Genomic DNA, 19,830 nt, shown 5'->3' on the forward strand with positions numbered 1-19,830 from the left:
TTTGCATAGAGAGTTGCATAAGCCAAATCAAGATGGGAATTGTATCGGGTATTAAACTGGTTCTGCATATGCCTAATTAGCATAGATAAAAATTTCGTCCCAGTTTATGTTAAATGAATACACGTAGGCCTACCTATTAAAAATAATAGGCTACATAACTAACAGGCTGATATCCTCGGCCTGATTGTTGACGCTGCTATCGTAAGGTTAACTTCAAAATCGCCGCTGTCTTTGTGCGTATTTTCACATGATTCCTGTCATGAATATAAAGCTAATTATGTTATAGGATAGTATGTTTCTTTAAATTAAAATGAATAAAAGCACATGCCTAAGAAATATTATTATAGCCACATTTGTTTTCTGGCTCCATTATTTTACTATCGATTACAAGCTCTAGGTGCCATCGTTTTCTGAGCAAAGACATATGTAGTTCCATTTCATTCCATGTTAGTTGATTGTGACTCATGTCAAAATCTTCGTGTCCAGAGGACCTTGTGCGACTTTGCGGAAGCAGCACGAGTAGTCGCCTCCAAATTGTTCTTGCAATTCACTGCAACGTTTCGCCAGCTTCGTCTACGATACTTAAAAACAGCACACCAACGCTCATTTTCAAAATACCAGCCAGTGGTAATGGACGTTTACACAGCGGATACTGTGTGTTTATCGGTGATTTGATCCACGTGACGACGACATCGACAGAATACTGTGGTGGATAAAAGAAAACACTAAGACGGCGAGTAGGTTGATTAATTTAAACATTAAAATGTTAATGGTGTACTTCTGTATTTTAGAATCTTGTTGTTACCATAGTGATCAACCTTTATTTCTCATATTTTGTTTACAGATGATCTATCGGAGTATAACGTGAAGTCAATAGACTAGGCATAAATAATCTGAGTATTAGGCACTGTAGAAATCGAAATGGTAGCCTACATTATTCATCTATTTCGAAAACCGCTAGTAATATATGACTCAATTCCTTTTCTTCTTGCAATCAACAATGGGATGTTTAGTTTGATGCAAACGGAAGCTACAATATTTCCGTTTTAAGACCATTCTAGTATTGGTCACCTTCAGTGACACTATAGGCGGAACATCAGAATTTAATGACATCGAAACTGGCCAATACGGGAGCTACAGAGCCAGCTTGTTCCAGCAGCAGGAATGTCGGATATGTAGCTGGCCAGCTACTTAGCTACTCGCGCTGCGCGTTGGTAAACACGGGCATGTTGGTGATTAAGGATGTGTATAGAATCGCAGATGTAAGTTTATAACGTTACTGTGCGTTACTGATGTCAGACGCAGGCTGAGAATAATATTAATTGCATAGTTCGCTATCGCAATTTCGTGGCTGCCTTCTTTTCTGGAGGTGCCTTGCTAGCTATCCTTGATAGCTAACTAGCTAGCTTACGTGGGCAATTGTTCATGCAGCTGGATGACACAAGAACTAGCTAAGACTAAGAGCGACATTCCCTTCGGGAAATACCGTGTCTTTAATTCTCGCTCGATGTCGTCTACTTAGAATTTACGTTACAACAATGTAATCAATACAAGACCACCGTCAAGTCCATTTGAATACCTTGTTGGTCGAACGGGTTTGATTTTCCATTTGCTCCTATGTTTGACTGTCATTAAATTCACAGTATGCACCAGTTACAGTAAAACATTAACTACGGTAGATAAGATGCATCATGCTTATCCTTAGAAGATGGCTTGCTAAAATAATGTTAAGTGCAAGACTGAAATTCTGACCACTAGCCAACGTTGGTTGGTGTGTATGTTAACTCTGGTATTAATGTTCAGCATTTGTTCGATAGTATACCTAAAGCTCTGTATATTAATGTTAGCTAAATTAGCTAGCTGTCGATTGGCATCTATGTCTATTATGTGTTTGTTATGACGGATAGCTACTGTAGCAGTGGTAACTGTTTGCTGAGTGCCAGCTTGATACCTCGGGATGCTAACCTACATAATGAGCCCAGTTGGTGCGCAACTGTTACGTAATGTACGGTAGAAAGTGGGGGTCCATCCTATCATAAGTGGGGAAGGCAGGGCGAAAACACTGCACTGCGCGATGTGAGCGAAGGTCCTTTCTGCTCTCTTTCCCCAGGTTTTGACAGCTTTTGGTCTCTGTCACTGGTAATCTAACAACTTGCATTCACCAAGTAGCTAGCTAGCTCTCTAGCTAACTATATCAACCAAGAGTGTGAAGACACCACGTTTGAAAGTGTTCGCAGGTCAAGGTAAGTGATCTTGTTTACCTTAAGTATCAAGTTCGATTGTGAAAGATGGATGGCTAATGGTAGCACATTCTTGCTATTATTTGTTGGATTTATTTTTGTAGATATCTCACTTGGCGATTGAACAATGGCTACGTTGGCTAACGTAGGTAATTGGCAAGCAAAGAGTATGCTACTTAGCTTTTGCTAGCTTCGCTGTTTCATGGTTTTGGTGATGTGCTCGTTTGTTAAATGAAGCATGACATGGAGTTTGTTGACTCTGCCCTTTATTTATTTTTTCTTATTTTATGATACGTGTAACCAGCTGGTAATTTATCCAGTTAACAGCGTGCCATTCTTACTTAGTACCACAGCTATCTTGTAGCCAGCAAACACATGACGCGAGTTAGCATTTTATATTGGTTAGCTATATAGTCCTAGTAGCAGGAATTGATAATCTAACATACAAAATTCGTACACAGTAGGCATATGGACATAAACAGTAGACTAACGTTAGCTCCTTGAATTTTGTCCCTTTAAGTTTCCCTTGTTAGCTAATGCTAGCATCATATAATAGCTGCTTTGCCTTTCTCTAGACGTTGTTTATTATCGCTTCAGGAAGTCTCTATTATCGGTACCTAATACGTGATAATTCATTTTAACTCCAATCCCAAATGCCACACCAAATGCCACGATCACCATACTAAAGGTTACCTTGGTATTATGAACCGAGTCATGAATCACAGGCACGATGGCCGAAAAACAAAACAAAACGAAAGTGCAACCGCCCCCTCTCCGGTTCTCCATGCAGGTAACTAACGTTAAATCCCCCTTCCTCGATCATGCTGTGGAAAACGGTCTTAGTCACCAGAAGGAATTACAATTAAGATCATTGATGTCCAGCATGTCCTTAATGTTTTGACCGTTTTTTGGTGGAGATCAATTGTATGTCACAGTAGCAGTTGCAGAAGAATAGTTGCATGTTTCTCGTCAGCATTTTCCTGTTCTTTGAAATCGAAACTTCATTATGTTTAAAGTTAGCTAGTTCAGTTTGTCAGTTTTGAGACAATTCTCATGATACGACACTTACACTTTCTAGATGATGATAATGACGATGATGACTATTGCTATTTATATTATCATTTGTCATGTCTTCTACGCAATATCAGCTGTGTCTAATAAAAAAACAGCTGCCTGGGATGAATTCCGAGGAACCGTGACTGTTTCCTAATTTATTTTCGCACCTTTATGTGTTAATTGATTAATATATGTCCTCATTTAAATTCACATGCAAAGAACATTTTCTGAACCTGGGCTCGTGCAGTGGGGTGAAGAGAGAGATATGTAGGGATTGCATGAACAATTTCATGCCTTTAAAAGAACGCATTTTACAATATTTAATTAAAAACATTAAAAGTGTATCTGCATATGGGATTTTAGTGAGTTATAGTGTATCTGCATATGAGAGGTTTAGCATAGATTTTGCTGCTCGTGGAATATTGTGAGTAATAGCAAATTGTTCATATGGGATTATAGTGAGTTGTATCTGCAGTTTGGATTATAGTGAGTGTTGTATCTGTGCACATTGTATTCTGGTGAGTTATAGCATATTTATGAGTATGAAAGTGTATCTGCGATTATGGATTTGAGTTTTTGTGTGGGAGTGACAATGTGTTAAACTTTAACTGCCAGTCCAGGATTAACATGTCTGCCAGCACAGTGTTATAATCTGGTGTCCTCCTGTGGGTGTTACAATGGGGCAGTGAAGCTCTTAATGGAATGTGTAACATTATTTTTCATGTATTTTGTTTTTTATTGTTATCTGCCCTAGGACAACAGATGAAATTACACTTTAGAGCTAATTCTGAGGCAGGCAAGTAGCTGTTAATTGGCCCTGTAACATAAAATAAAGTTTAAGTAAATTCAAGGCTCACATATTTTTCTCTACATACTGAAGTTGCTGAAGCTAAACATTTCTAAGTTATTCCCCCCTTAAGCCTTGTCTTTTGCTCAGCATCATTCCAGATGGTGCTTGCTGCAATGTGACATGATTAACTTGGTTTATCTTTTTCCCGAAGCTCTTAACTCTGCCCTCCCCATTTTTTTTATTTATGTGTTTATTTATTTATTCTTTCTTTAACTGGAAAGATCCAGTTGTGATCTAAATCTTTTTGGCAAGGGGGACCTGATGTAATGCACAACGTTCCAAAGGTAAAGACAATCAGTCCGAATGACACTAATGTACAGGGAGGAGACAGTTGTGTAAGAGCAGGGTTAAAAGCAGAAGCATGCTTCAGTCACTGTGTCATCAGTTACGCATTCAGAATCGGCTATTACAATTTGCCTGTCTAATTTAAAGTCTTCGTGTTCCAAATGTGCAGTTCTGAATGGCTGGAGGTGTGCACAGGGTCCCTCTCAGAGGCAGATTAATGCACATCTTGGTCTTTGTTTCCCCTGTCCATTCTCTTTTACCCCAGGAGGTCGCCGTGGTGCTGAGGGGCACGAGCCGGAGCCACGGAAACATCCGGAAAGGAGGGGGGAGGTAATGGAACCTAGTGCATGAAGACAGAGAGCACTAGATAGAGACAGACTGGACAGACAGAGGCTGTGGTCTGGAAACTCGGGCGAATCCGCAGGGAAGAAATTGAGGGAAAGAAACATGTCTTACAGTAACAGGGATCTGGTGGTGTTCTATATAAACTACAAGCTCTCCCAGAGGAACTATCCCAGCGGACTGACGGAGCCCAGCGGGGGGACGGAGGGACCTGCAGAGGTGGAGGGGGAGGGGGAGGAGCAGGCGGAGGGCGCGGCGTCCGGAGCGGGGCACGCCAACGGCTCGGTGAACGGGCGCAGCCCCGAGGTGCCACGCCCCCCGTCGCCCCGCAGGCTTGAGGCGGTGAAGGAGGCGCTGCGGGACTCCGCCAACGAGTTCGAGCTGCGCTACAGCCGTGCCTTCAGTGACCTGTCCTCCCAGCTGCACATCACGCCCGCCACCGCCTACCAGAGCTTCGAGAGCGTCATGAACGAGGTGTTCCGCGACGGCGTCAACTGGGGCCGCGTGGTGGGGCTGTTCGCCTTTGGCGGCGCGCTGTGCGTGGAGTGCGTGGAGAAGGAGATGAATCCCCTGGTGGTCCGCATCGCAGACTGGATGACCGTCTACCTGGACAACCACATTCAGCCCTGGATCCAGCTGCAGGGAGGATGGGTGAGTGTGTTAGCCCGCTGCCGTGAGAGTGCCTAATAAATGCGTGTGTGTGTGTGTGTGTGAATGAATGAATGAGAGCGCTGGGTGAGGGGGCGGTCCTGTCTAGTTGATTGGGCGGCCTTCTCTCACTGAATGGGCGTTCTGGCCTCATTGAGGGGTGGTCCTCTTCTCTCTTCAATTGAGACCCAAATCTCAGTGCTCATTGGAGTAAGGTCATTCTGAAGCAGTCCATTTACACACTTCTTTGTCACCCAACGGTGAGGCTCTCCACTGCCACTATATTTCACCATCTTACTGAAAGCATTTCAGTGACATGTGACTCCCCCCCCCTCCCCCCAACCTACCCTGACCTCATCTGGATTGTTTGTTTGTTTGCTGTGCTGGACCTGAACTCTGGTATCTGAGGTCATCATAGCAGGATGACTGTGATGACCTTTTTTTATCTGGTTAAATGCTACGTAGTTTCATTGATCTCTACACTATATGGATCAGCGTGTACCATGGACCCAGTATGATCTATCCTGATGATGAGAAGTATAAAGTTTGGGGGAAACTGCACAGAACAAGCATAGCTTTGATGAAAAAATATTTATTAAAAACCATGTGATCTGTGTACAGGGATCATGAATTCATCTAAAATGCTGACGTATGTTATTTGACACTAAAGGGAAGAGGACCCCTAGAGATGAGAGAAATCCAACTGCCCTGAAGGAAACCAGCAGTGGCACCCCCAAAACCAGCAGTGGTGCCCCCAAAATAAATGTATGGGGGGGTCACATCGCAGCATCTTTAGCCTTAATTGACCACTTAGCTTCCTAACTGACAGTTGTGACATTTTCAGTACCAGCTGGTGGCCTTTTCAAATAAAATACTTTTGACTGAATTTTTTATCAGATTACATAAAAATATTATACTGGCTGAGAAGGTCATTTTGTTTGTCGGGTTGATTGCTTTCTAGTGGCCGGTACATCTTATAGTTGCAGGATAGCTGTGGTTAGCTTCTGTGTAATGTTCATAACATCACGGTGCCCATTGTAGGTGCAGCAGGGAGCTTGAGAACGTAGTGCTTTTAAGGACAGACAAGTTTGAGGATATAGTGTTAAATGCAGCAATGCTGCTGAACGAGTTAATGAACTCTTTGGTGTGGCTCAGTGTAGAAGTGCACAGACACCGCTTACCATGAGTCACAGACACTCCCAGCCCTCCACCCCCCGTCCAGGGTGCTTGCATAGATTACATATTTTCCATGTTATTAATTTGTGCTGCTGGGTGCCAGGCTACCGGCATGCTGCAGGTAAAGCAGCCTGCCCAGGGGCCACAGCAGCCTCCACTCACCTGGGAATTTGAATCTGAACCTGCCCCACCCCTCACAGCCGCCTCCAGTCATTAGCATCCCGGAGGTCTGATATCAGAGATCGTATCTCCCTCTCGCGATCGGTATTTGGATATCTGTGTTCCTGCTGCAGCTGTTTCTGTGGGAAACAGGAAGTGACATATGCGACCCAAGCGGTTGCTGGTGGGTGGTGCTAGCAGTGCTCTCTCTGTGTCCCTGGTTCCTGTGTAATATATAACCTGTTCTGACCGGCAGTCTTTTTGGGAAGGGAGATAGGGTATTGACTGCCTTTCTAAATTAGGTCACTTTTGTAAGAGAATCATTTACTGAGGTTTGTTTGTTAATGTGCTGACTGTCCCAGTGTTCTGTATTTGGATACAATCTGAGAAGTATGGGCGCGTGTACTCCTCCCTCCGTCTTGGTCTTTGTTCTGTAAGCTACACCATTTTTTCACTCTTTGTCTCTCTGGGCTGTGCGTGCGTGCGTGCGTGCGTGCATGAGTGCGTACGTGTGCACAACAGGCGTGCCTGGGCATGTGGGCTGTCCCTGAACAGAAGTGTGAAGAGGGAAGGCAGAATTTAGCCAATCGGCTTCCTTTAAAATCAAGTGTACTAACATCAGATAGCTTGGTCCCATGAGTCCCTTGAGACTGGAGCAGGGAGAAGCCCTGCCCAGGCTGCTATAAATCACTTTTAATGAGCTCAGAAAGGCCCATTGAAAACAATAACCATCCGTTGTTTCAGATGGCAACAGGGAAAGAACTGCACTTTGTAGCCACATGCCAGCCACAGAAGAGACTGGAAAACTGCATCTGCATGGCTGACAGGACCACAATTTACCTCTTAAAAACATGCACTATCATTTTGCAGTGAATCAGCACTGCAGTCCACAAATGATTTCTACTGAAGAGTATGTGCTCAGTGTTACAGATGGGCAACCATGGTGTTCTCTGAAACCAGGTTTGCCAGAGTCTCTGTGCCTCTGCCCTGTTAGAAATGGGAGTGCTCTGATTGGTCATTTAACCCTTTAAAGTGTAAGATTACAAATATGTGTTAAGGGTGTTCTTCATTGAACATTCTAATGCTGATGTAACAATCACTCCGGGTAATTGTAAGCAGTGGAATTCTAGAACACTTGACTTAGAGTTTTGAAAAAAAAAAAAAAAAAAATTTCAAGAAAACCTGGGTTAAAGCCATTCATGGTTCTACCAGCTACTGTCCTTATTGTGACATCATCACGGTGGTAGAGACTGTGCGCTTGCTCAGCTGAGATGCACTGTATGGCCATTCTCTGGGACATAGCAGTAGTGTTGTCACAGCATGTTTTGAGGTTCTTGGGTTCTAGTGACACAGTTTGTAAAGTTGTTTGTTTGCCTGTTTTATCTCTGGTGTTGGATTGTTTTGGACCTTCTGTGATAAATATCTTCCCCGTCGGCCCCACCTGCTCACTATTTAGCACGCTTCCACATGGTCGCTCTTGGAGAGAGATTACAAAGTGAAGTTTGCACCCCAGTGACCAGCTCGCTGATTCAGTGCTGGTTTAGTAAAGCTAAATCCCCAAAACGTTCACTCATTCTCCAGGAAACATGTCCCAACAAGTCTGTTTTTACAAACGTGTCTAACTGCATTTCTTACACTGTCGGTGCTCACTTGCGTGCAGGTATGCTTCCTGTTCGGCCTTTTATTTCACCCAGACATTCTGCCTAATGCGGAAGTGACCCGGCTGAAGAGGTAGCCAGCATTTCTGGGATGTTTGCAGCTGGCAGAAAGACGGTGTTATTCTGATTCTAGCAGAGGGTTCAGCCAGTGCCAGATTATTATGAGCTCACTTCCCACAGGCACAAGGGTCCATGTGTTTCCTGGGCAGTGGAATCTGAATGAGGCCTTTTATAAGCAGATTCCTGGGTTCTCTGTCCCTGTACCAGCTAGGGGAGGTGGGAGAGTGGAGGCAAGGCGGGACAGTGGTGGGGAGGTAACGGAGGAGGACCACAATGAAAATAAGTCTGCTGGACTTGTTTGTATTATCCTGTCTAAAGTATTTATAGCTACATGTGTACTGTATGTGTTTGTGAACTGATGCATGACTCTGTTTCTGTATCTCTCTCTATGTCTCTCTCTTTCTGGCTGTATCTCTCTCTCTGTCTCTCTCTGTTTCTGTATCTCTCTCTCTCTCTCTCTCTCTGCAGGACCGCTTCGCTGAGATCTTTGGGCATGACGCAGCAGCGGAATCACGGCGCTCTCAGGAGAACTTTAAAAGATGGCTGATTGCCGGCATCACGCTTGCCACGGGCGTGCTGCTTGTCTCGCTCATCACCAGCAAACGCCACTGAGGTAGAGTGCCACAAACAGCGCTACCTTCTGGCCGCCCTCCAGCAAAACATGAAGGAAGATGAGAGAGAAAGAAGGAAAAAAACAAAAAAAAAAACAAATATTGCCAAGTGTTTTCATGTTTACTTGCATCCTGCATCCTAAAGCACTGAGAAAGAGAAAAATGGCCGACTGACAGACCCAGCTGCTGTTCCCGCCATCTGCATCACCAGTCCTCCTGCTCCCAATCCCAGAATGCAACAAGAGGCCAATGTCACACAACACACTACCCCCCACAGAAAACCGAACACCAAGAGCGACTTTTTTTGAGGGAGGGGGCAGGGGGCGGGGATCACATGTGTCACTTTTCCTTTCCCCTCTCTGCCCTCACATGCTGTGATGATTATTATTGCTGACTGTATATAAATTGCATACATTTTATTTATTAGGGGGGGTGGCGCGATGGGGTGGGGAGGCTATGTAAATGAGTAACGCTCTTTCAGGCTGAATGAGAGAGAGGTTGATGGATGGATGGATGGAGAAAAGGGAGGGGTGACACATGAACAGGAGCTTACTGGACTTTCCTTGAGAACAACCAGGCTGTAGAGGGCCCTCTGAATCAGTAGGGGAAGCACAGAGTCACTGGAGTCACAGGAATTTCAGTTTGTTTGGTTTTTTTTCTAGCAGAGAGTTGAGTATTGTAGTCCTATTTAAGAAGAAGTTGGTGTGTAGGTATGTTGACACACTAAAAGAGTACCCAAGAATTCAAAATCTTTATGATAATGGGCCACATGCCTCATCCACTGAGATTTCCTTCAAGGACCAATCAAAGGCATTGCTGATGAGCAGGGACCAATCAAAGACTGTTGTTCATGAAGAAACTTAATGTGCAAAATTTTGCAGTTTGAAAGAGTTATCCTTGTCCAGGGAAACCAAAAACCTTTTGTTCCCTAGGACAGTTCCCAGGTTGTCCCAGTTTTAGTTGACACACGAACACTGCTTGCATCAGAGTATATTCCAGCTGTCATGTTTTATCTTCTGTTTTTATGCGTTGGATTGTTTTCCGTCCAGTTATCTGTGACACTTTGCCCTGTTTCCCAGGTCCGCGGGCGTTTGTTTGTATGTGACTTGCTTAAGGTCCCTACATGCACTAAACTTTTAAAGTCTTATTCCTGGAGTTGTTTTCCCATTTGTTTTGTTTTTCTCTACTTTTCTTGCCTTGACTTACTGCCGTGGTTCTAGAAGATCTTAGCAATGCCTCACTTTGGCTGGGGAAAAAGACAAAATTAGTAACTTTTAAAAATGTTTTAGTTTCCAGACAAGTGTTTTCTTGTTTGCTGTGAGCAGGCTGTCTTTGTTTCATGGGTACTGACCCCCTCCTCCCTGGCAGTGGGATTTCCTGTGAAAGGGGGCATGAGGCTCAGTGGGAGCAAGCAGCGCCAACCTTGGATCATGCTGCAGAACTGGGAGGTTCTGCCCAGTCCAGACCCAATTTCTGCCAAAATGCTGCCATTTCATGTATAATTTTGAGGTCACCCAGCTTCTTCTTTTTTTTTTCTCCCCCCCCCCTTGTTGGGGGGTTAAACCCTGTCAAGCTAGCATCAGCGGTTCTTTTTTTTTTGCTCATTTCCATGTCCGGTTTCCAGGGTAGATTAAAAGCACGGCCCTGCATTTAGTGCGTGCTGTAGCCACAAACCACCTCTCTGCCTTTCAGCTCCTGGCTCAGCAGTCCTTTCCCACCATTAAGCACAGCTTTGGAAACTGAGTGTGAGAGCGTGGATTCTAGCCCCTGGGACAGATCCCAGGTCAGTTTCTGTCCCTCATGTAGAGTTGGTGGGGTGCGGTGCAGGGGAGAGGAAGCTGATTGGAGATCGGCTGTTTGCACGCAAAAGCTGCCCTGGGCTGTTAACCGCACGCAGGACCCCAGGCCTGCGATCTGTGTATTGAGTGTTTGCCCAGCACTCTTATTGCATTGTGAATATGTTTGATGTTCAGTGTCAATTTTCCTCCATTGCTCTGTGTTGTCTGGACTATAAGGTGACATAAATTTTTCTTTTCCATTTTTGTTTGTTTGTTTTTCATGCATGGGTGCTGTACGCGCTTTTTACCCTCTTATTTGCCGCCTCATTGCAGTATATCAGTGTTTTTCCGTCTGTTTGGTTTTTCATCTTTGTTTTTGTTTGGTTTATCATTGCGTTTGATAATACTATTGCGTATAATTTTCTTTGTAATAAAAGTAATTTTTAAAAAAGATTTACTGAAACCAGGCCTTGCATAAAGTAAAGCCTTTTTCAAGAATGGATTGATCAACACAGCTGCAGGTGTGGCTGTGCCATTCTGGGGGGGCGGGGCTGCAGGTGCCAGGCTGTGGCTTTGATCACGCCCCTTGGTTTCGGTCACTACTGCTGCACAGGTGCACAAATCCGCTGACCTCCAGATAAGAACTCTGGCCTCCTGCCAGAGTTAGCGGTGAAATCTTTTACCCTTGACCTTTGAACCCAACCCCAACTGAACATATTATTGTCTGCTGCTCTTGGATGACATTCCTGTTGCAGCCTCTCCTCTTTCCTTGGTCTGTGTGATATTCTCGCGCTTTTTGAATCATTTTGCAGACAGAGAACTACAGAAGCTTCATGTAACAATGGTCTTGTTCTGTTGGTTAAAATGGATTCCATCTGACCGTCAACCACTGCAATACAGAACACGCAGCTGCCTCAGGCTATACCATTCATTTTTCTGTCACTTTTGATATGTAGCAAACAGACCTTCTTGTCGAACTCAGATGCTTGTATTGCTCTGACCACAGAAATCCATACCGCCCCAATACTTATCCATTTATGTGTGTCTGTGTGTGTGTGTGTGTGTGTATGTGTGTGTGCACATGTGCATATGTGCATGCTTTTGTATGTGTTCACGTGTGTTAAACTTGTGAAAAACATGGTTGTTGCTTGAGAACTAACCAAACCATAATTGTCACCACATCATGTATACTAGTTGACTTAAATGACAGTTAGAATAGCTTTATTTAGCAACATTTGAAACTCAACAAAAAACAAGTAAAATATTGAGGGTAAAGCGTTTCGTGTTCTTTCCTGTTGCCTTATACTCCATTAGACAGTCACTGCTTTGAACTGTAAATGTTCCTTGTGTTTGTTTTAGCCCATATGAAACAGAAAATAAAATATTTTTTTAAAGTTTTTTTTTCCTTTATAGAATAAACTGTACATTTAAGTATTAGAAAGAACACCATTGAATAAGCAGATTTGATGTCTTAGAAGCCTGCTTTAATGTTTGAAATAATTTAAAACTTAATAAAGAGGAGCTATCCAAGACTGATATTTTCCTTTCTGACTTTTCTTGGGGAGGTGGGAGGCAGCATGTGTGGCTGAACCAATTTGTGTACATATAGAGCCCTCAAAAATTACTGCCGCCCTTGGGAGTGCAAAAAAGGCTGTATAAAACAAAAAGATTTCATAATTACTGGCACACTTGTTTTGTACACGCTTTCTTCACAAAGGATAAAAATACTGAGCCATCTCCAATAGTTTTTCTTTAGGTTTGGTAAACATTTTGAAGGGATCTTTGAATATTCCCCCATACAGAAAATGTCAAGCTCTTGCTGTTTCTTTGGTCTGCACTAGTGAACTGCCCTCTTCAATTCAAATCACAGATTTGAAACCTGTTCAGTTCTGGAAACTGCAATGGCCATTGGAAAACAGTAATATTTTGGTCAGTTAAATATTTATTTTATTATTTTGAGGTATGATTCACATATTAGTGATTAGTTGTATATTGAGAATTCATACAAGATTTAGAGGTTAGTGTGAGTAACGGAAGGGAAGTAGTGACAAACACATTGTGCATTCACCATACACAAGATGGACAATACAATAGTTGCAAGAGTTTAAAAGATTTTTTCTGCCAAATTTTTTGAGAAATCATGAACTGCTGTCATGATTTAGGGTTGCAAGGCGAAGAGAATACCCAAACATTACTTTTCCTGGGGATTTGTCTCCAAACATTTTGAATTGCTTATCAGTATGATGCTTCACTTAACACAGACTAAGGAATGTCCCCTTTTATGAGTTTCGGAACAATTCCAGGTGTGTGCTTTTCAGACGATTAATGTGACTGTATCAAGAATGCTGTGTGAAATATGCTCTACAGCAGTGGGTTCACCTGTGACTGTTGTGTGGTGACACCATGTTGTACTGCTTCAGTCCACACCTCTACATTAAGCTGCTGTCACCCAGCGGCAGCAGATTACGTCTCTAAATTCCTTGTTTGAACATCTGAGGAGTTTCATGTTGCAAAATTAAGCAATGAAGGCATTCTTTACTAGACTAGATATGTGATGTAATAAAATAGAAATTGGACACCAGAAGCAGAATTCCTGAGGATAAATTTAAAGCTGCTAAAGTATGTTTGCTGAAGAATGGTGGCCATCCTGCCTTATCTGTGCCTTGTTTTAAAAACAGAATATCTGTACAGAGTCGGCAACCCTGGTTCTGGTGTGCCAGTGATGTTTCTGGTTTTTGTTCCATCCAAGCTGAATTGCAGCAACTGGGCTGATTTTTAAGAGCCTGAGCCAGAATGGTGAACCACCATGTACCTCCAGCACATGGTTATCTGTAATAATTAAGCCAGATAATTAACAAAATAACAGTATGTCGTTATATGTTTGGATGTAGTAAAAACCAGGAACATCTCTGGCTCTCCATGACCATGGTTCCCTAACCCTGGTGCAGAATATGCCTAAAGCAACTTCGTAAAAAAGCTTAAATCAGAAGTATCAGTTATCCTGTGAATATTAAACTACAATTCCCGATAAGCATCACTGTAGTTGGTGCAGTTCTCTTTTATGTCAGCTGAGTGGTGCGAGTTCAGTATATTCGCACTTCTTACCACTACTGCAAGGTTGAGGGATCATAAAATCGTAAAGTTGACACGAATACTGATTTTTAAACGCTATTTAATTTGTATTTTATTGGCTACGTTAGTGTTTTCTTTGCATTAAATAATTTGAGATTTGAGCGGAACTAAGGTAGTCAAGTAGCTGAATTAGTTGGTTTCCCTCAGAAAAGAAGGAATACACTTGCTGTGTCATTTCACAATGGCGGACCAGGAGGAGGCCGTGAGGGAGTTTGTAGCTGTAACTGATGTTGATGAGGAGAGAGCGCGCTTTTTCCTTGAGTCAGCTGGATGGGATTTACAGGTAGGTGATAAAGGCTTCATATTGTAAACAGAGGGACGTTAGACGGTTCTACACAAGCGTGTCAGTGGTCCCATGTAGCGGCTAGGTTGGTACGCTACGTTAGCTAGCTAGCTAGCTAGCTAACTAGTAGCTGTGTTAGCTTTATAATTGGCTGACACGCCTGGCCTTCGTCACATCATCACACTGCCTATTTGATATTACTCGAATATTTTTACGTTAGGATCAGCTTATCTGATGTAATGCGATACATTCTTTTTATCATAGCAAATATAGTACAATGGAAGTGCTGCACCGGTTACAGTTGGCTAGTTGCCTAAATAACAGCGAAGTGTTGATAAGGTTATTGGGTTGTGTTAGCTTGTTTATCTGATTAAATATTATTTCTTAGTTCTACTTTGTTTGAGATTCACAATTGTTATTGTGGCGTTCTTGGCACACAGTAGTTTAAAAGCAGATAACTAGCTGTACATGAATCCAGTGAGAAAACCAGGGCAAATGTAGGGGAAGCGTTTAAATTGGCCATCCCTAACATTACATTGCAAAAAATGAAACGTGATAGACTAATAGAAGACACACAAACACTTGGTTGAAAATATGGTTTATACGGTCATGCAGTTTCATGGAAAGGCAGTTGAAGAAAGTGGATTTTTACCGATACGGCTACTGTCTTGGATAAATAAAACACTCGTCACTAGTTTCTTTGTAGAATGCTAGTGTCACCGTAGGCCTATCTCTTCTTGCTTAGCATTTGGGAAATTCACAGAACTCTGCTTGTGTTTAGCTCGCCTTGGCTAGTTTCTTTGAAGACGGTGCCGATGATGACATTGTGACCCTTCCTCAACCAGAAGGATCTTCACTGTTGCACCCTGTTGGTCCAAGGTACTCTGTGCATGCATTTTCATAATTCCTTCTACCGTAAAAATTAAAATGAATATATGTGGAAAATTCCAGTTTAATCCTTCCGAGAACATTTTCAACTTTTACTCAGTTCTTATCCTATAAACCTTTCATGGTATTCACCTGAAAATATAATACTGTTATCATTATCCCCCGGGCCTAATATTAGTCATAGTGCTAGCGGTGCTGTTCTTGTATGTCTGGTACTGTTCCTGTATGTGTGTTTTAGAATCACTAATGCCAACATCATACACAGTACCTCACCATACTGCCCTGATGAGTATTTCTACAAAGGAACCGTGCGTTTGGATTTAATTTAGATTTACATTATAGATGACATACAGTATTCTCACAGAAAATGTTTGTCGAAGTCTCAGGAAGATCATGATGTCACTATCTGTGCTTGTATTTTAAACACATAAGCAGCTCCTACATAAAAAACACCATGCATCAGAAAAGTTGGTCCACTGTACTGTTTGTCCCCTTAAGTGTTAATATAATTGTGCTGCTCTTCCTATTTTGTACAGGAGCCAGCCCAGAGTGACTTCCTTCAGGGATCTGGTCCAAGATCAGGAGGGTGGTGATGAGGAAGGGCAAAGGTCAGGATCATTCCTATTCATTTTATAAAGGTTGGAATGGGCCATCTCTCCTGCCAGTATTTTCTCTCTCTTTCCCTCACCTCTCTTGCCTAAACTGCCCCATTCCCTCTTCTTCTGTGTGCAGTGCTCAGTGTACACTCTGCTGCCCCTTGGTGGCTGTGTTGTTGGACTGTAGTTTGAGTCAATAGATTATTCCGCAGCTCTGGAATATTCTCTCCCACAATGCATTCTTTTCACTCTCTTTGAATGTGCGGGGTCCTTTTATCAGGGTCTGGTGCCCCTGCTATATCTCTGCAAGTGTATGTGCTGGTGAGTATGACCAGGAAAACGCACTCCCTTCTGAGGCTCAGTAACTGTTTCATTTATGCAAGATCTCTGGTTTTAAACTGTGCGGTATTGGCTGAATTGTTCTCTGTTGGATTTGACCTGATGATACCCGTCGTGCAGGTTTTACGCTGGGGGGTCGGAGCGCAGCGGCCAGGAAATTGTTGGCCCTCCCAAGAAGAAGAGCCCCAACGAGGTGGTGGAGGAACTGTTTAAGGGAGCCAAGGAGCACGGGGCCACACCTGTGGAGAGGGCAGGGCGGGGCCCTGGAGAGCCCAGTGGGTCACGGGTACGTGGGAGGGAGTATTCATTTACAGCCACACCTCCCCTTACAGGCACCATGTACACACACACCTCCACGTACAGGCACTATGTACACACACCCACACCTTCCCTTACAGGCACCATGTACACCCACACCTTCCCTTACAGGCACCATGTACACCCACACCTCCACTTACAGGCACCATGTACACCCTCACCTTCCCTTACAGGCACCATGTACACCCTCACCTCCACTTACAGGCACCATGTACACCCTCACCTTCCCTTACGGGCACCATGTACACCCTCACCTCCACTTACAGGCACCATGTACACCCTCACCTCCACTTACAGGCACCATGTACACCCTCACCTTCCCTTACAGGCACCATGTACACACACATCTCCACTTACAGGCACCATGTACACACACATCTTCCCTTACAGGCACCATGTACACACACATCTCCACTTACAGGCACCATGTACACACACATCTCCACTTACAGGCACCATGTACACACACATCTTCCCTTACAGGCACCATGTACACCCTCACCTCCACTTACAGGCACCATGTACACCCTCACCTCCACTTACAGGCACCATGTACACCCTCACCTCCGCTTACAGGCACCATGTACACCCTCACCTCCACTTACAGGCACCATGTACACCCTCACATTCCCTTACAGGCACCATGTACACCCTCACCTCCACTTACAGGCACCATGTACACCCTCACCTCCACTTACAGGCACCATGTGCACACACACCTCCACTTACAGGCAGCATGTACACACACACCTCCCCTTACAGGCACCATGTGCACACACACCTCCACTTACAGGCACCATGTACACCCTCACCTTCCCTTACAGGCACCATGTACACCCTCACCTCCACTTACAGGCACCATGTACACCCTCACCTCCACTTACAGGCACCATGTACACCCTCACCTCCACTTACAGGCACCATGTACACCCTCACATTCCCTTACAGGCACCATGTACACCCTCACCTCCACTTACAGGCACCATGTACACCCTCACCTTCCCTTACAGGCACCATGTACACACACATCTCCACTTACAGGCACCATGTACACACACATCTCCACTTACAGGCACCATGTACACCCTCACCTCCCCTTACAGGCGCCATGTACACACACACACACCTCTTTACTGACAGCAGTGTGTGTAGCCGTTTTTGTGCGCAGTCCTGATCTCTCGTTCTGTGTTTGCAGCCGTTTGTGGGCGGAGGCTATCGTTTGGGTGCCGCCCCTGAGGAGGAGTCTGCCTACGTGGCGGGAGACAGACGACGTGGTGACCCTGCTCAGGACGTGAGTGCCTCCCACTTCCCCTCCATCTGTCCATCTTCTCCTTTACTCCCCCGCTCTCGCTTCCCTCCGATTTACCCATCACTCTTCTCGTTTCAAATTGCTTATTCGTTTCGGCAGGTGCATGTGGTCCTGAAGCTGTGGAAGACGGGGTTCAGCCTTGATGACGGCGAACTCAGGAACTACTCTGACCCCGGCAACGCCCACTTCCTGGAGTCTGTGCGCCGGGGGTAAGTGTGAGCTGGAAGGAGAGGACAGGGCCTGTTCCACTGTGGTTTCAATGTAAAGTGATGGAGAAGGTGATTCTCTTTTGGTTTAAATATAATGTGACAGGGAAGTTGATTCACTGTGGTTTAAAAGAAACATCCTTCTCTCTTCCTATGCTCCTGTCCCTCTCTCACTTTTACCCTCTCTCTCCCTTCCTCCCTCTGTGTCTCCCCCATCTCCCAGAGAGATTCCTCAGGAGTTGAGGCAGCTATCTCATGGAGGGAAGGTGAATCTGGACATGGAGGATCACCGTGACGTGGAGTTCTCCAAGCCCAAATCTGCCTTCAGGGCGTTTGGTGGGGAGGGGCAGAAACTGGGCAGGTGAGGGTGGGGCCAGGGACCTGACTGGGTGGGACCAGGGGGAGGAGTGCTTTGAGGTGAAGACGAAGTGTCTTCTCCCCAGTAGAATCTCTTCAGTCTGACACAAGAAACTCAATCATACGGCTTGTCCCTCGGTGAAGTCAGCGTTTGCGGTCTCTGTAAAACACTGTAGTAGTGCTGTATGGCCACACGAGGGCAGTAATTTGTAAGTGTAGGTGGTGGCCCTAGGGAACAAACAGCCACTTCTTTACAGTTACTTTTCAGAGAAGTGCTTTAAAAAAAAAAAAAGGATAATTATTTTTTTTAATGTAAGGTTAAGGTTTTCTAAAATTTCTGTACACACTAATTGATAACCAATAACATGTATTGTTATTGTTTCGTGGATAATTTGGTGTAGCAGTAGAGAAACAGCTGTGGTAGCTGTCAGTATTAGCTTTAGCCCTTGAACACGTCTTATTGTAAGTGAACATGCTCTTCCCCCCTCATATACACACAGTTCAGCCCCTCCTCTGATTCCACCTGCTGGATTATTGGGTGGCCAGCAGGACCAGGCAGCCATCGAATCGCAGGCCAGCGCCTCTGTTGCCCTTGACAACACTCAACCAGTGACCAGCATCCAGATACGGCTGGCTGATGGAGGCCGACTGGTGCAAAAATTTAACCACAGCCACAGGTGAGCCTTGCCTGTCTCTGCATGTCCCTCCCACATGAATAAACTAACATACGCACATGCGTGTGCATGTACACGCATACACACACACACACACAATCCACCAGCATTCAGCATTTAAGCTGTAATACTTTCAAGAGAGAACCTGGAATATCATCCGCCTCATGTTTTGTTTCTTTATTTTTCTCTTCCTTTCTTTATGTCCCGTGTCCTGCCCACCAGAGTGTCAGACGTGAGGGAGTTTGTGGCAAGTGCTCGACCTGCCATGGCCGCTGTGGAGTTTGTGCTGATGACTACGTTTCCCAACAAGGAACTGACAGACGAGAGCCAGACGCTGAAGGACGCCGGCCTCCTGAACGCCGTCATCGTGCAGCGGTTGAAGTGAGGTTGCCCCAGCCCCCCGCTGGCGGGACTGAATCACGGGGCTGATCCCCGCAGGAATATTGGCCCCCGCTGGCTCTGCTGACCAGGTGCACCTGATTCCTGCAGGATGTCAGCCCCCTGCTGGCTCGGCTGACCCACAGCACCCGGTTGCCACTGAAGACACAAGCACCACAGGATATACATTCCTGTTTTGTAACTTCCTGTACAGTACTGTGTGTCCCCCCTCATAGGTTTGTGAAACAGCATAGTTGTCTTCCAAGAGGAGGGGGTGAATTTGGGTTTCATCTTGTTGCCGAGGAGAAGTTGAGTGAATACTTGGTTGACTTGGCTGATTGTGAATAGAAATAATAAAGCTTTTTTTTACCTCTGGTAAATTGTTTGTTTTTGTCCCATCACTGTAACACAGTAATACTCTTAGTAATGTTTAAAGGTTTACTTCAGAAGTAGATGAAGCTTCCCTGTCTCTCTCCTCTCAAGTCCG

At 44.6% G+C, this 19,830-nt stretch overlaps 2 protein-coding genes across 3 annotated transcripts; both read left to right on the forward strand.

Moving 5' to 3' along the window:
- Positions 1-436: 436 nt before the first annotated feature.
- Positions 437-12,401, forward strand: bcl2l1 (BCL2 like 1). 2 transcript variants are annotated; one of them, XM_035388381.1, is made up of 4 exons: positions 437-737; positions 2,111-2,243; positions 4,697-5,424; positions 8,943-12,401. In XM_035388381.1, exons 3-4 carry the CDS (start codon positions 4,879-4,881, stop codon positions 9,084-9,086), a joined length of 690 nt encoding a protein of 229 aa, XP_035244272.1. In that variant the 5' UTR covers positions 437-737; positions 2,111-2,243; positions 4,697-4,878; the 3' UTR covers positions 9,087-12,401. The 2 variants fall into 2 exon arrangements, with proteins under 2 accessions (XP_035244272.1, XP_035244271.1); XM_035388380.1 differs by lacking the exon at positions 437-737 and adding an exon at positions 1,110-1,262.
- Positions 12,402-13,933: 1,532 nt separating this feature from the next.
- On the forward strand, positions 13,934-19,723 carry LOC118210505 (NSFL1 cofactor p47-like). The gene is made up of 9 exons (XM_035386721.1): positions 13,934-14,278; positions 15,060-15,157; positions 15,703-15,774; positions 16,222-16,387; positions 17,615-17,710; positions 17,828-17,937; positions 18,158-18,295; positions 18,792-18,968; positions 19,188-19,723. The coding sequence occupies exons 1-9, from the start codon at positions 14,177-14,179 to the stop codon at positions 19,348-19,350; spliced, it is 1,122 nt and encodes a 373-aa protein (XP_035242612.1). The 5' UTR covers positions 13,934-14,176; the 3' UTR covers positions 19,351-19,723.
- The last annotated feature ends 107 nt before the right edge of the window (positions 19,724-19,830 follow it).

This window comes from Anguilla anguilla, chromosome 13 (assembly GCF_013347855.1).
Source record: "Anguilla anguilla isolate fAngAng1 chromosome 13, fAngAng1.pri, whole genome shotgun sequence".
Classification (NCBI taxonomy): domain Eukaryota; kingdom Metazoa; phylum Chordata; class Actinopteri; order Anguilliformes; family Anguillidae; genus Anguilla; species Anguilla anguilla.

Coding starts and splice junctions, on each gene's coding strand:
- bcl2l1 (XM_035388381.1), top strand. CDS start 4,879: ATGTCTTACAGTAACAGGGATCTGGTGGTGTTCTATATAAACTACAAG. Junction 5,425..8,942: donor TCCAGCTGCAGGGAGGATGG/GTGAGTGTGTTA, acceptor CTCTCTCTGCAG/GACCGCTTCGCTGAGATCTT.
- LOC118210505 (XM_035386721.1), top strand. CDS start 14,177: ATGGCGGACCAGGAGGAGGCCGTGAGGGAGTTTGTAGCTGTAACTGAT. Junction 14,279..15,059: donor CAGCTGGATGGGATTTACAG/GTAGGTGATAAA, acceptor GCTTGTGTTTAG/CTCGCCTTGGCTAGTTTCTT. Junction 18,969..19,187: donor AAATTTAACCACAGCCACAG/GTGAGCCTTGCC, acceptor CCTGCCCACCAG/AGTGTCAGACGTGAGGGAGT.